The following is a 14,447-nucleotide window of genomic DNA, read 5'->3' on the forward strand; positions in this document are numbered from 1 at the left end:
AGGATTGATTTTAAGGATTTTTTTAAGGATTGTCTTTCTACCTCTACAATTACTGAATAGTTCAAATAATTAAAAATGGACTGAAAACTAGGAATAAGAGAGAAGAAAGAGCTAAAGTGAGATAAATCCTGTATAAAAACTGCAGGCAAACTGACTTTGCCAAATCAACTAGAGAACTTAGTTTTAGACTCTGTATAATATAAAAAAAGGTATCTGTAGATAATAGCATGCTATATAAAGCTGAGATGAGTTATCTAGGATCCTGCACTGGTAGGTGCAGCTAACATGTCATTTGCTAACAGTGAAATGAGGACTAACAAATAACTCAAATTTAATTGACACGAACCTTTCATACTCAAGGATCTAGCCATAAAAGACTAGGGAAATAGACTAGGGAAATTGTAGGCCCTCTCCATAAGGAAATGGGAGACTTGGTTACCTGGGGTATGGAAAAGGCTGAGGTACTCAATGACTCTTCTGCCTCAGTCTTCACTAGCAAGAGATCCAGCCACATAGCCTGGGCCCCAGAAGGCAAAGGCAGGGACTGGGAGAAAGATTAACCGCTCACTGTAGGAGATGATCAGGTTTGAGATCATATAAGGAACCTGAAAGCTCACAGGACCTGATGAGATAAATCCATGGGTCCTGAGAATTGGCTTGTATAGAACTGCAAAGTATCAATCCAGGACTTCTGGTCCTAACGCAACAAAGCAGCACCGTTTGGCATAAGCATGAAAAAGCCTAAAGTATGTCCTAGGCAGCAAAAGCATCAAATTTGCCAACTAAAATAGTTGCTTGTGTTCAGAAAGTGTTTATGTTATATATGGACTGGTAATTTGAGTCGAGACTCTATATTAGACTCTAAACAACGAGGCCATCAGGAATATAAGAGAGTTTTGAGGGAACAAAGAAGGGTGATTCAGGAGACTCCATGCAGTCTCAGGGTTTCTTGTTCTCCAGCTGGTCTCTTGTTCTCCAGCCGTTAAGGCATGGAAGTTTCTGGGTGTTTGCTGTTGTTGTTACATTCAAAGTTGTTTGACCAATGAAAAGTTGTTTTGAAAAGAACTGCTGTGGAGAGAAGGGTATAAGAGGGGAGCCTGCCTTCAAGATAAAAAAAAAAAAAAAAAAAAAAACGGCAGCACGATGAAGTTACATCAATAAAGAAGCAGGAAAAAGAAGTGAAGAGGAACAGGCTGGCAGAATGGAGACCAGGACAGGAACAGGCACTTTGATTGCCTCATGAAGATAGGTCCAGCCAAACTCAGCAAACCACTCAGAGAAGCTTGTACAGAAAGTCACTGGAAATAGGTGCACTGGAGCTGGAGAGAAGCTCGAGCTGAGAGAAGCTGACCTGTGCACACAACTGCCCCTCGATAGTAAGGAGTTGCGCATTATGGGGAATCATACGTCCTTAGGAACAAAGACTGTCCTGGTAACCTTACAGCTTATTCTCCTTATTAACAATTGGACAGATTATGAGCCTGAAATATGAAACCAAACTGAGGTCAAGGTGTGGGACTCTGCAACTAAAAACGGCAAGGTTGCAGTGGGACTGCTCGACACCTGGCGAGCAGTCTCTGAGGCCTTAAAGAGCCCTGTGGGACCACAGTCAGAAACGTGTGGTTTGCCAGACAGTGAGGGAGCTGCGGGCTCCTTTACTGATCCAACTGCTACGCCATGGGCCCCCCACAGCTACTGCCATTGAAGGCTTTTGCTGTTATGCCCCCTGTTGACCTGGACGTGCCTTTTGACCCAGGCCCAATTGGCCTTGAAAAGGAGATGGATATGCTTTTCTTCGATCCGGGAAGAACGGGATACATAAGGCCTGAAGACCGAATTGCTTGACAACTTAAAGCAAGACATATTGTTCAAAGGGAATGGAAAATGGAGACTTGTATGTAATCAAGAAAAGGAGTGGAAAATGGAGACTGTCAAGTCATGGAACTTGGAGGATTGTTTCTTACCTTTTCTGATGATTAAGGAGGCATTGGGGAGGCAAGGACAATCCCCAGACAAGGACTGTATATCTCAAAACAAGACACTGGAACTCATGATAAGGAAGCGGCAGACGGACGGAGAAACAAATGTAAGGACTATAAATCTTGAAACTGGACAATGGAATTCATTATAAAGATACAACAAACGGAAGAATTAGCAACAACCAGCTCTTGCAATTAAGAAACCTGCCAACTCAGCAGATTCCTGGCCAAAGGTGAAAAGTACACTGTGAGGAAGACTCGGGGTCTTCCTCCCAAAGACCCCTGCCCACAATTCTTGGGAGGCTCTATGCAGGCGCAAGGTGCCAAAAGGCTAATTAGCATGAAAAGCGAGGGAAGGCGGGGATAGGTGATGAATATGTATAGGCGCTTGTAGAATATTGTTTGATTGTATAAATTCAAGACTGCTTTCTGCTTTGGGTATGCACGATAGGTGGAGAGATCCCCCGTGCATCCAGTGCTGCAGTAAAGAATATACCACTTAAAGGAATTTCGGCTTCGATCTTTGAATCACTGAATCGCATATGTATAGGTGTACTCGAGTTTAGTAAGTCATGAAACTTAGAGGATTGTTTGTTACCTTTCCTGATTGTACGTATGTATAGGCATACTTGTGTTTAGTATGTAAAGCAATGTTCTGTATATTTATAATGTTTGATGTTTGTGTGTGCGTGTTGGTGGAGCATAGACTCCCCGCACACCCAGCGCTGTTTACTTGCCTTTTATACCTTTTAGAAATATTTGTTTTATAAATATTACAAAATTCAGATTGAGTTGAGACCTCGTTTATAACATTTAGCTTTTTTTTAAAAAAATTTTTTTTTTGAAAATCATTCTGCCTGCTGTGGATGTATTATAAAGTCAACAAATCAAATTCTTTAGATGCCCACAACTTCTGTCACAGAGATAGATGGAAGTTGAACACCATTATGCACATGCAGAAGCAACAGGCACAGTATTATCAATATCTTCCACAAAAATAGCCAATATCCATATGTTCCTGAGATGGAACTGTTACTCAAAATCCTCATAACATTTGCAGATATAAAAAGATACCTCTTCAGAAACAGTCACAAGCCTATGACTTCTAATCAAAGGTGGATTAACAATAATTTCACTATATTGCTGTACACAGTGTGTTTTTGCAGTCTGTACAGAGCCGGACAATTTCACAACAGTTTACTGATACACAGCTGAATTTTAAAGCCTTCTCAACACTAGCATTATCTCATTCCATATGCACCAGTTGTTTAAAAACAAACAAATAAACATCAAAATGAATAAAAAACAAACAGAAAACTCCCCATAAAAACCACCAAAAATATGCCATAAATTATTGAAAAGTATGTATCTGAAATGCAGTTATTGATAATAATTACTGCAAAAGTACTGATTCCTTTTGAAAAATGATCCTCATTTTTTTTCCTATTGTTTTTGCCATGGCCTTTTAACAGATGACTTTTTAATCACTGTAATGTTAAATTTACACTTAAGGATATTCTGAGCAACCTAAGATATTCTTATATCCTTACATAAAAGGGTGTCATGGTTTTGTTATCATTTATCAACATAGCACTTAATCAGTTTGAGTCATACTGAAAATAAATATCCTCAAAACTTGGTATATAAATGAAATACAATAAAGTAAAATAAAACAAAAATAAGACTGCCAACAAGCAGATTGACTGGAATTTTTACTAGTAGTAAAACCAAGATATCTTAAAATGTACATAAAAAAGGGGTGGGTATTCACATCAATGTAAAAAGGTATGTCTAGACACAATAGGTTTGTCTAGCTGCTCTTCAGATTTGGCTCTTCTGTATTACTTTTTTCCCCTACTTCCTCCACTGTGACATCAGGCAGACATTCAATATATGACTAAAGAACGTCTGAAGCCTCAGTTCTTGACCACCAGCTCATTAATATTTTTGTCACACTAATGTAGCAATGAACTGCTTGCCTATCTAAAGCTAAAAAATAAAAAAAAAAATAAAAAGAAATTGCCAGATTAGAGACTGGGATCAGAAACTAATAGATTAAAGAATCTATGCTCTGAAGAAGTTAGTTCCTATTTTGTGTGAGCAGCATTATCAGCATTTCTGATTGTAAAGCAATCATTCTTGCAGGAATGTGTAGCTGTTTCCTTAAATCAGAAGGTAGATCTATCTTCTCCCATCTCAGTGTTAGAAGGAAGCATGAAGAAATTCTTACTTAATAACAGAATTCTGGAAGAGCATCCAGAATGCTCTTTGACAGTATTTGTTACTCCCTGCTCTCCACTTAATCACAGAACAGACAGTAGAATTGCAAAATTGGATCCTAATATGGAATATTTTTTGTACCAAAAAAACCCACAGCAAACTAAAACAAACAGCCTGAAGGTACCAATTGTTCCTATATACAACCTCTTATAAAAGGAGTGGAAAGATGGATTTGAAATATGCTTCAGAAAGGTTAGGACAGGTAGTTTCATTTCAATCCAAGTAGAAATGCAGTAAACCTCAGATCCATTCACAGAATTTATAAATCAGAAATCAGCCAAATGAGGAACAATTACAAGGAAAAGTGTATGCTGTTTCTAAACAGTGACTGACTGTATTTCTTTCTAGAGCTTCCTCATGAGAAAGGAATGTGTGACTTGGAATGTGAGAGCCTTGTCCCAAAGTCCTACCTTGTGTGCAGTTTCTGCAAACTGCTGAGCACTGTTTTTCAGCTCCTCTGTCTTTTCTTCTGCTCGACCTAGCCTTTCACCACGCTCATTCAAAGCTTGACTTGCCTTCTGCACTGCACTTGTCACACTGTCTGCTGCTGAATGCAGTATGCTGTTTCCTGCAATATCAAAATAAGCTGTTAAAATACACAAATGCAGATATACTTTATATTACACACAAAGTATAAATGTAAATAATATATTTTCATTTATAATGTTCTTGAGTTAATGTGTTATCTGCCAGTTTGTCATGTTTGTCATCTAGTTCAGTTATCGATACGGGGATAAGTTACTGTTTTTTCAATCAAATTGTGTCATAAAAAAGACAGTATTGCAACGTAGTACTTGGGAAATATAAGGAAACAGGTTTTTTTGTTTGTTTGTTTGTTTTTTTTATAGTGTCGTGGTCTTACACCATTTCAGGAGCTTACTCTATTATATCCATGACACAGATTACAAGTGCACAGCTTCTTCCAAACACTCTTTATATAGAGTAACTTTCTTTGAAACAGTCACACTATGTCCCTGTAGAATAAATGAAAAACTCTGCAGGACAATTCTGTAGGAGTGCACCATTTTCTTCTGTACTATAATCATAATAATCATCTTTCATTTACAATTCCACCCAAACACTATTGCTACTTATGCTGCTTTGATCTATCTTCATCCCTTCTCCATGTGAAACAGTGGTTATGCTCCATGTCACAGCATACTGAATTAAATTGAAACCTTCATATTTAAAGCCAAAGTAAGACTCGGTATCATCTAAACCCTTAGCCTTATCATCCACATCTGCTTAATAATTTATCTGATTCTTCTCTGGCATACAGTGTAGGAGCCCCAAGAAATGGCTTATTCTCTTTCTTGAAGGAACTGACAATGAATGTTAACAACACATACAGCAGTACAAACTGAAAACTCCTTATGTAAAGTTGCACATCATCAGCATGAACTGGTATATGTATTAGAACCCATGCATAACAAAAAATCATGTCCTATCCTTTATTCTTTTCAGCAAAAGGACTAGTAAAAATTAAACTTTCCACAATATGGTAGTATGAGAGTTCCTTGGTAGCTTTCATTAGAACTCCAAAAGCTTTAAAACAATCTACCTCACAGGGAATCAATAATCTGGACATATACAAAGGCACTGTGAGAGTCAAAAGGCCAATACACAGAGTATTAACCAGGAGGCACACTGTCACTGCTAATTTTCTGAACTAGGACCCTGAATGTTACATTCACCCAGATCCCTTTTTTCACAGAATTAAAAACAAATATGCAATAGTTAAATGCATTATGCTGATGAAACTATAAAACTAGTTCAATACACAAAACTTATGTGAGCACCACAGCAAATCTGTGTTACAACAGTCTGTTATTCTTACAGACATACAAAGACAACTGAAAACAAACACCTACCTACTAATTTTATAATTAATCTGAAAAGTGTTTCTACTGAAAAATATTCTCAGGTTAATAAATAAAACCCTAAAATTATTTTGAATGGTTATTTTGCTACTAATTTTCATGAGGAAAGCCAAGAACAAAAGATCCATTGAGACTAATGTTACAGATAATACTTCTTTCCTTAGAAACTGCAAACAAACAATGAAGAGTGAAACCAGAATTTGCTCCAAGTAGCCTATGATACAGCAGCGCAAGCTACATGCACTAATTCCTGTGAATAAACAATATCTTCCAGATTTATTGAACTAAATAAAAACTATTACTAAGTTATTGGGGGGGGGGGAGAAGGGGAGGAGATGGAAGGGACCTAAGAACCTACACACATTGACTCATGAATGATGAATCAATTAAAGAAATATCAAGCCAACACTTGATAGGCATGCCATGCAGTATCATGCCTGCCAATGTTGTTACACTATTCACATTACTAATTAAAAACACAAAATGTACAGGATGTGACACATCTACAGATGTTTTTATTTATTTACTTCTGTAAGGAAAAAATAAGTTGCATTTAGAAAAGAAAATTGGCATTAATACTGAAGAGATGAATATTTAAGAATATTGTGTGCTGGAATTTGTCAAGATGTAAGTGAACCACTTTTCAAGTGGTTTCTCTTCAGCCCCTGAGGAGTCTGACAAAACCAGTGAAACCACTTTAAGTATCATGCACTTTCTTACTTCAACAGTTCTTCAGTCAGTCATTACTTTGTTCATAATTTGCTTGTTTAAAGCCAGTTCCACTGATTTTTCTAAGAAGCTTATTTTGGCTTTTGTTCAGGTCACTTTTCCTGTAAACACATGTACTGGGCAATAATGCATTGGAAATGGTTTCCTTTTTTTTTTCATGGCTTGATCTAAAATCAGCATTAGTTTTCTAGGAAAATATTTTTAAAAACTCCCAAACACTGGATTAACTCTGTTGGTACTTTACACAACCAGAAAGCTTCCACTGAATTTAAGGGAATCAAAGTGTGTAGAGAGCTTTATAAAACTCATCACCATCTTGACATCATCTTAAAATTTATTGGTGAATATTAGTTAATACAGATTGCTGACCTGAAACATCAGCAAACCAAAAAAATAAAATCCATGCTAATCTATGAGGAACACAGAAATCCATATCTCAGTACCCTACTAAATTTAATCAGTATATTTCTAGGGCATATGTAGGTGGTTTCTGGTATGATTGACTGTCCTTACATTTGTATCCCCGAATAGCAAAATTTGTACTGGATATACTGGAGAATCATTCCTATGAACTAATCACATAGCATTCTTCTTATAACTTGTAAAAATTTCAAGCTTTTCTTCAGGAGGTAACTACATGATGCAAAATTTCTAGAGAAGTTAGTTCTCTGACTGAATACCAAAACTGCCTGAGCTGTACCCGCTTAGATGTAAACTTCTTCCCGTCAACTGACAATCACTTAAAAATAAATAGATAAATAGAGTAGTAGTCAGTACCTCTTTCCTAGAGTCTGGTAAAACTGTCTTTCATCATTGCTTAGTTTCTACTAATGTGAAAACTATTAACTTTTTTTTTTTCTGTCTCTTTGAAGGTTTCAGGTCTCACCTATTAGATCAGATACAGAGTCCCCTCAACAACAGACTTGAAACCCCTTTTCATGTAACATCTTCTCAGGAAAGAGATTTTGTAACACTTGCAAGTTGAGATAAATACGACCAAAATATGTGTATGGATCAGCTGATGTTCTGGGTTGCTTTTAGTAGGAGGCCACTTGCATAATTCCCAGACTGTTCATCTAGAAGGTACTGTGTTTGCAGATTTTGCATGCCTACAGTCTTCATTGTATGTAGAGTCACATACTTGTGGTGTTTGTTCCACCACCCCCCCAACTATGGTATGCATAAGTGTTCCAGTTTTTGAAGCATATGCAACTTTCTTTGGCTGTGTAGAGCAGATCCCAGCAGTTAAGACTACAGACTTTTCTCTTTCAAATAAACAAGAAAGGAAAATAGAGAAGTAAAGATACTTCATCATTTTATGAAACAACTCTTTTCAAGTCACTATTAAGGGCAAGCACACAACCTGTATTTTTAACCCAGCAGTATTTGCTGACTCACGCACTAGGTGGAGCAAATAAATACTGCCAGATGACACGGGGAAAATACGCATTTATATTGAGTTTAATCTAAAGAATTAGGTTAATATTAATTTCTAATATCAGCAAAATGTGTATGTTTAGGTCAATTTCAGTAAAACTAAAATCAAGAAAGATGTTGGATTTCATTCTATGTTTTTCAACAGTATGTTTGCTATATATAAAAGCACAGAAGCATACTACTTATTTTTAGTTACTCAAATAAGTGGCATAATAGGGTGGCTTTTAATATAGCTTTCTTTTTTCTCTATGATATTTTGTCCTTTTATCTGAAATTGTCTTATTTTCTGACATTCAGATTTCCAAACTGATTAATAGCTACACAGCTTGGTAATCCAGTTTGCTTAGCAAGTCAGACATTTCATTTTGAATTTCTTGTAGCAGAATATGAACTGCTGGAATTAAATTCTCCTTTCTCCTTCGAAAATTCTGTTAGTGACCTGTACAATTATACGTAACAGATTGGGCCCAAAGATGTAGAAACAATGGAGAGGCAGAGTGGCCTTCGGGAAAGTGCTTCAGACCAGTAATTCTGGAAACATTACTTGCTGATGGACAGAAAAACTGAAGAAACAAAACTTTGCAGGAATCACCACACAGCTCCTGTCAGCCTCATTTATAATTTTTATTTTCCTTCTTATCACAAGCTGCATCAGAGAATGCACAAAGAACATTCTTAACCTGTCATACACAGTACCTGAAAGATAAACAGACACTATCATCAATCAGTATGGAAATTGGTCTATTTAATGATGAAACTAATTGGGCTCCTGAGATATCATTATTGCAGTTTGCATGATCTGTTTTAACACACATTCATAAAAGGTTCATCACATTCTCTATTAGCCATATAAAAAGTATTTCAGTTTAATCCAGAGCTTTATCTGTACATCAGTGATAAGACTTTACAGTGACTGATTTGTAAACACAAGCATTTAATTTTTAATTGCACATGCATTAACACAGCATTTAGCAATTACCTTCTGTTTCCAGAAGGAAATAACCATGAATTGCTATGGTAATTAAGAAGTTCTGTTCATCACACCAAAACTATTTATATAAGAAAATGAGCTATATATTGTTCCCACTGAATGGCATAAAACTGGAGCTGCATCAATGAATAAAGTACAGTTAAAAGTATAACAGCAATCAGTTCAAATTGATTAACAAGACCGCCTGTATGACAATGTATGATTTACACTAGGATATACTGTTGTCACTACAAGTTGAACAGAAATTTGGAAACAAAGTGAAGAATGGCTTTCCTTTATTTTTACTGTTTTGTGTTTTGTTGACTGCCTGTGCACTAATCACCTAATAGCCAAAGGCATTGTGTAATTATAGTATCAATACAAATCTAAGGGTCTTGGGAGAGAAGAGAAAGATATTGAACAATTTGCAGATAAAAAAAGAAATGTTTTTTTGTAAGCAGTAAAATAGTCTGAAGAAGGGAAGAAGATGTACAGTATAGTGCTATTTAGTGCTGTTCTTCCTTTAGAAAGCACTTAGGAAACATCTTCACCACCACATTCTCACCCTCCCAACATCACCCCCCCAGTTAGTCTCTAGATAATTTCAATATTTAAATTATCAGCCAGAAAGGATGACCAAGTGTTCTGAAATACAGAACATTCACTAAAGTAGTACCTTTACTAAACTTATTAATTTAATTACAATTTAAAATACTTGAATCAGCAGACTGAAATCAGAATATTATTTTCTCAATTTATCTTTGAAGAATAATGTCCTTCCCAAATTAACTTTGAGACTTAAAATTTAGAAGTCTCCTAGCTCAGCCTGAAGTGAAGGATTTCTACAGACATCCACCTTTTCTAAAAGTAAACAAAACACTTCTGTAGGTCTTTGCACCTGAATTTGGAAAGTTTGTGACTGTCAAAAGAAGCATTAGCTACCACAGTCTGGTACCTATTGTGATAAAAGTCGTATACAGGTTTGTTCCTCCACACTGTCCTCCCTGTTTCCCAGAAAATACTTTTTCTAGAAAAATACAAGGAAGAAAGTAATATGGGCAAAGAGAAATCGAGGAGAGAGAAGAGGCAGACAAATTGAAAGTGTAATAGGGTTTCACAGCTAGTTTAAGCCAATGTGAACCTCTACAACTGCCAGCCTTGCCCCTCTGCAGGTGCCCCATACCACTTGCACATTTCTATTGTCTTCCTTGTATCTGCACTTGTAACTTCACAGCCAGATGGATGACCAGATTGAGAAACTGACCTAGCTGAAAATCCACGCCGAACAAAAAGGCCAGAGCATAAACAGAAGAGAACAATTTTCAGGCAGATCAGTTTCTATCTGAACATCCTGTGTTCAGTTAGAGGTGCAGTGATAGCACAAAGGTGTCAGACTGCACTTTGTTAGCTTATACTGATCAGACAACATCACAAGTCATTGTACTCTCAAGTCACAGATCAATGTTCCAGCTTTGTAAAAGTCTGATTCTACATGGGAAAGTAGCATAGGTATCAGAATAACAAGTCACCTGAAATTAGGACTGATTACACTAGTTTCCACTTTTTTGATGTGGGTTAGGCAATTTCTCCGCACACAAATGAATCTTTTAATGTTCATTAATGCCAACAGCGGATAAGAACAGTTCTGAATAAAAAAAATGCAGGCAAATATTGCAGATTATTTTGAAGTAGAGATATTTTTAGACACATTGAATTAAATCTAATACATCTAAAAATACATTTAATTTGATATTTTGCCTAAAAAAGCATATAAAAAAAAAGAAAAAAAATAAAGTGAGCTGAAAGTTCATTGTGAACGAAGAGAATTCTGCTATGGTTCCTGGAGGGGTGTAAGGTAAGTCTGAAAGATATTACTGAACATTTATTCAGTAGGAGTGGAAGGATATACTATTAAATAATCTGTTCAGGTCAGAACAGCAATGACATTCCTAACTGCAAGCTTAAGAAGACACTTGAGAGAACTCTGCTTTTCATACCTTCCTGTCCAAATCCAAAACTGGCTTTAATGCACCATTTCAGCTTTAGTCCTCTAGAGGGAGGGAAGGAGAGGAGAAGGACAAGAAAAAATATTGGTTATATAGATACATACATACATGTAAACCAAGGTTATGTGCTGGTTATGTGCTTTTGCCTCTTTTTGCCAAAGAGGCAAAGAAGTCATTTGATGTTTATCTTGTCAGAGGTCTGGCAGTGCAGATGGAATAGAAAATACTAACGTAAATTCAACAGCTATGTATCCTTTCATTGAAGAAACATTTCTAATGGAATGTAGAGATGAGACAAATTACTACAGAATTTGTTCAGAGTCTGATAGCAGCACAGGATCTATCACGATTAGTACGTGAAACTGGTCTTGCAGTAGTTTGGACCAGCTTCTCATTTATACCTTCAACAATGTGAGAGTTAGGTGTTTTTAGTGATTGTTATTTCAGACTTGATCTGACTCTGCCCCTGGAAATCAATACAGCGATGCCAGTGTCGTGCCTCTTATCCCCACAAGATATTCTACAGCTGCAGAGATGCAATACAATGCGTTAGGTCCATATTGAGTGAAGGTGATGCAAATCTGATCCGTTTTGAATTTTATGAGGGAGTTTAAATACTGTGAAGACAAAGACAGAAAATCAGTAAATTATACCCTTAGAAAATTACTGTCATGCTACAACGGGCATTCTGAAATGGCTATCAAATTAACTTTTCTTCAGCAATTTTCTTTAGAAATGTAAAGCAAATCTCAGCTCCCCAGAGGGAGTACTTCAAAGATGTCGCAAAGTTCTCATCAATGACATCATTAGTTTGAGTCTGGGCAGTTGTATTTCATCTCAGATACAGTAACTTTCATTACAACTGGAGGATTTGATCTCTTGTCTTCACTGAACTGCAACAGTGGAACCACACAAGCTTATTGTTGTCATAGATGGAGCTGTGACACTACTTCGTCCTGGAATCAGATTGCTAACATGACTGACATTCAGAAACTGATTTCTCTGTCAATTTGATTTTACAGACTGTTCACTTTCTTTCACACGCAAGCATTTTTTCAAGCAGAATTCATGCCAAAAAACAAACAAAAAAAACTCACAACAACCAAACCAACAGTACAGTAACTGTCAAGCCACAATAAACAACACATTCAGTTTAAATGCAGTAATTTCCTAGGGAAAAAAAAAAATCACAACAGAGGCACAGACACACAACAAAACAAAATACAAACAAGCTTATGGCTCAAAGGTGCTGGAACATATTACAGATAAAATATAGCAGTTCAGTAGCACTGCATTATAAATCAACTGTATTTGATTTATAAAGGAGAGAAAAACAGCAAGTAAATATAATTGTCAGAGTGGATCAGACTTGTGGTCTGTCTACTTGTGTATCTACCAGTATGCATTACCACCTTCTCAAAGATATGTAGTATTGCAATAGGAGAACTGTAATAACTACTCACAATGAGGGCTCAATAATTACTACTTTTCTTGATGATCAGAAGAACAAGAGCATAATAGATTACTTCCAAAGTTTGCATATTATTAAAATTATTATATTCGTATCTGTGGATAGCTAATCTTTTAGAAGTTTTTATATAAGCAGCTAATTTTATAAGGAAAAAAAAAAAAACAAGTGCCTGAAGTGGTCTCTGACAGTAAAAAGAAAATAATTTATAATAAAAAGAAAATAATTTATAATATTTCAGTCTCTAGACTGACATTGACCTTTATTTTCTTGGCAAAAAATATCTTAACGCAATGCAAAGAATTTTGCAGTTCCCATAAAGAAACATTGCTAAGATTAATCAGGTCAGTAATTTGAAAATACTAATATGCTGCCAAAATGAAGTGATAGATTTTTTTTTTTTTTTTTTTTAGTTTAGATCTGTCAAAGTCACCTGCATCAGAATTAATTTACAAGTAGAAGTCTGTAAGGGTAATATGCTCAAGCACACATTTCTTCTATGACTATATCAGGTAAGAGGTGGAAAAAAAGTATCGGATACTTTTTCTTCTAAAAGAAAAATCATCCATTTTAAAAGGAATGAGGCTGGGGGGGGGCGGGGGAGCAATAGTCTTTCTTCCCATCCTAATTCCATTTGTCTCATTTAGTTATTCATAAAACTTGCGCAGTATGGTAAAAACTACTATATGTTTACCAGGTCCCAAACGTGGTATTCTACCACATATCATCCACCACATGAACATCTCTTTCAACATACAGAAGGTTTTCAGACAACATGAACAAAAATATTTTGCTTTAAAGCTTGTAGTTACTAACAAACTTTAAAACCTCTGTGAAATCTGCTTTCCAAAATACAGCCTTGCAATAACTGTTTGTCCTTGTTTTTATTTGGAAATAAGACCCAGTGGCCTACTTTCTAAAATAGTATAGCTCTGCATTCTAAAACTGAATGCAAACTGGCTTTTTCATGTAGAAATTTCATCTTCAAATAAGTCCAAAGAATTAATGAAAACATCATAAAGCCCTATTCCTAGATTGCTGAAGCTAAGATGCATCAATAGCTTACGAAAAAAGAAACTCATTACTATTCTCACACTGGCAATATATTTTTGGAGAAGAGAAAAAATGATCCATTAGTAACTCTTGCCAGCTGTCCTAGAGGAAAGGTTAGAGGCAAAGATATCACTACTTCGAACTTCTAAGAATATTTTAATTTATTTGACAGGGTGACCAAAGCTTGTAGGACAAGCAAACAAACAAACAAACAAAATAATACCGGAACATTATCTTCCTTCAAACTGTCTTTCCAAGGATTCTGCACTTCTGATGTGTGTCTAAAGGTGGCAGCAACTGCTAATTGTTACTGGCACAGAATCTGAGGTTTCAAACACTGTGTCTACGGGGTTCTACCCAGAAATATAAAGACCAAATGCATTCTTAGTATCAGCCTAATATTAGGTCAACAATTAAGTTTTTATAATGATCATAATCTGTGAATAAAAATATTCAGCTCACTGCTCACCTCAAACTTTCTCTCTCTTTTTTTTTTTTTTTTTTAACATCAGTAATGTGTTTAAATAAAAAAAATGATTAGCTTGGTTACTTAATTAACATAACACAACAATGCCTCAGATTAGACATATGCCAGTATTGGAGCCAATACATCAGAAAGACCTGGAAGGAGAAAGTATTTCCTAC

General features: G+C 36.1%; 1 protein-coding gene across 3 annotated transcripts in view; it reads right to left on the minus strand.

Moving 5' to 3' along the window:
- STXBP6 (syntaxin binding protein 6) overlaps nt 1–14,447 on the minus strand; it is a 111,927-nt gene that overhangs the window by 3,617 nt on the left and 93,863 nt on the right. For all 3 annotated transcript variants that reach the window (XM_068684374.1, XM_068684375.1, XM_068684372.1), the window contains one exon: nt 4,670–4,827. In XM_068684374.1, coding sequence (XP_068540475.1) covers nt 4,670–4,827 — 158 coding nt within the window. The remainder of the gene's footprint in view (nt 1–4,669; nt 4,828–14,447) is intronic.

Source organism: Anas acuta, chromosome 5, assembly GCF_963932015.1.
Source record: "Anas acuta chromosome 5, bAnaAcu1.1, whole genome shotgun sequence".
NCBI classification, from domain to species: Eukaryota; Metazoa; Chordata; class Aves; order Anseriformes; family Anatidae; genus Anas; species Anas acuta.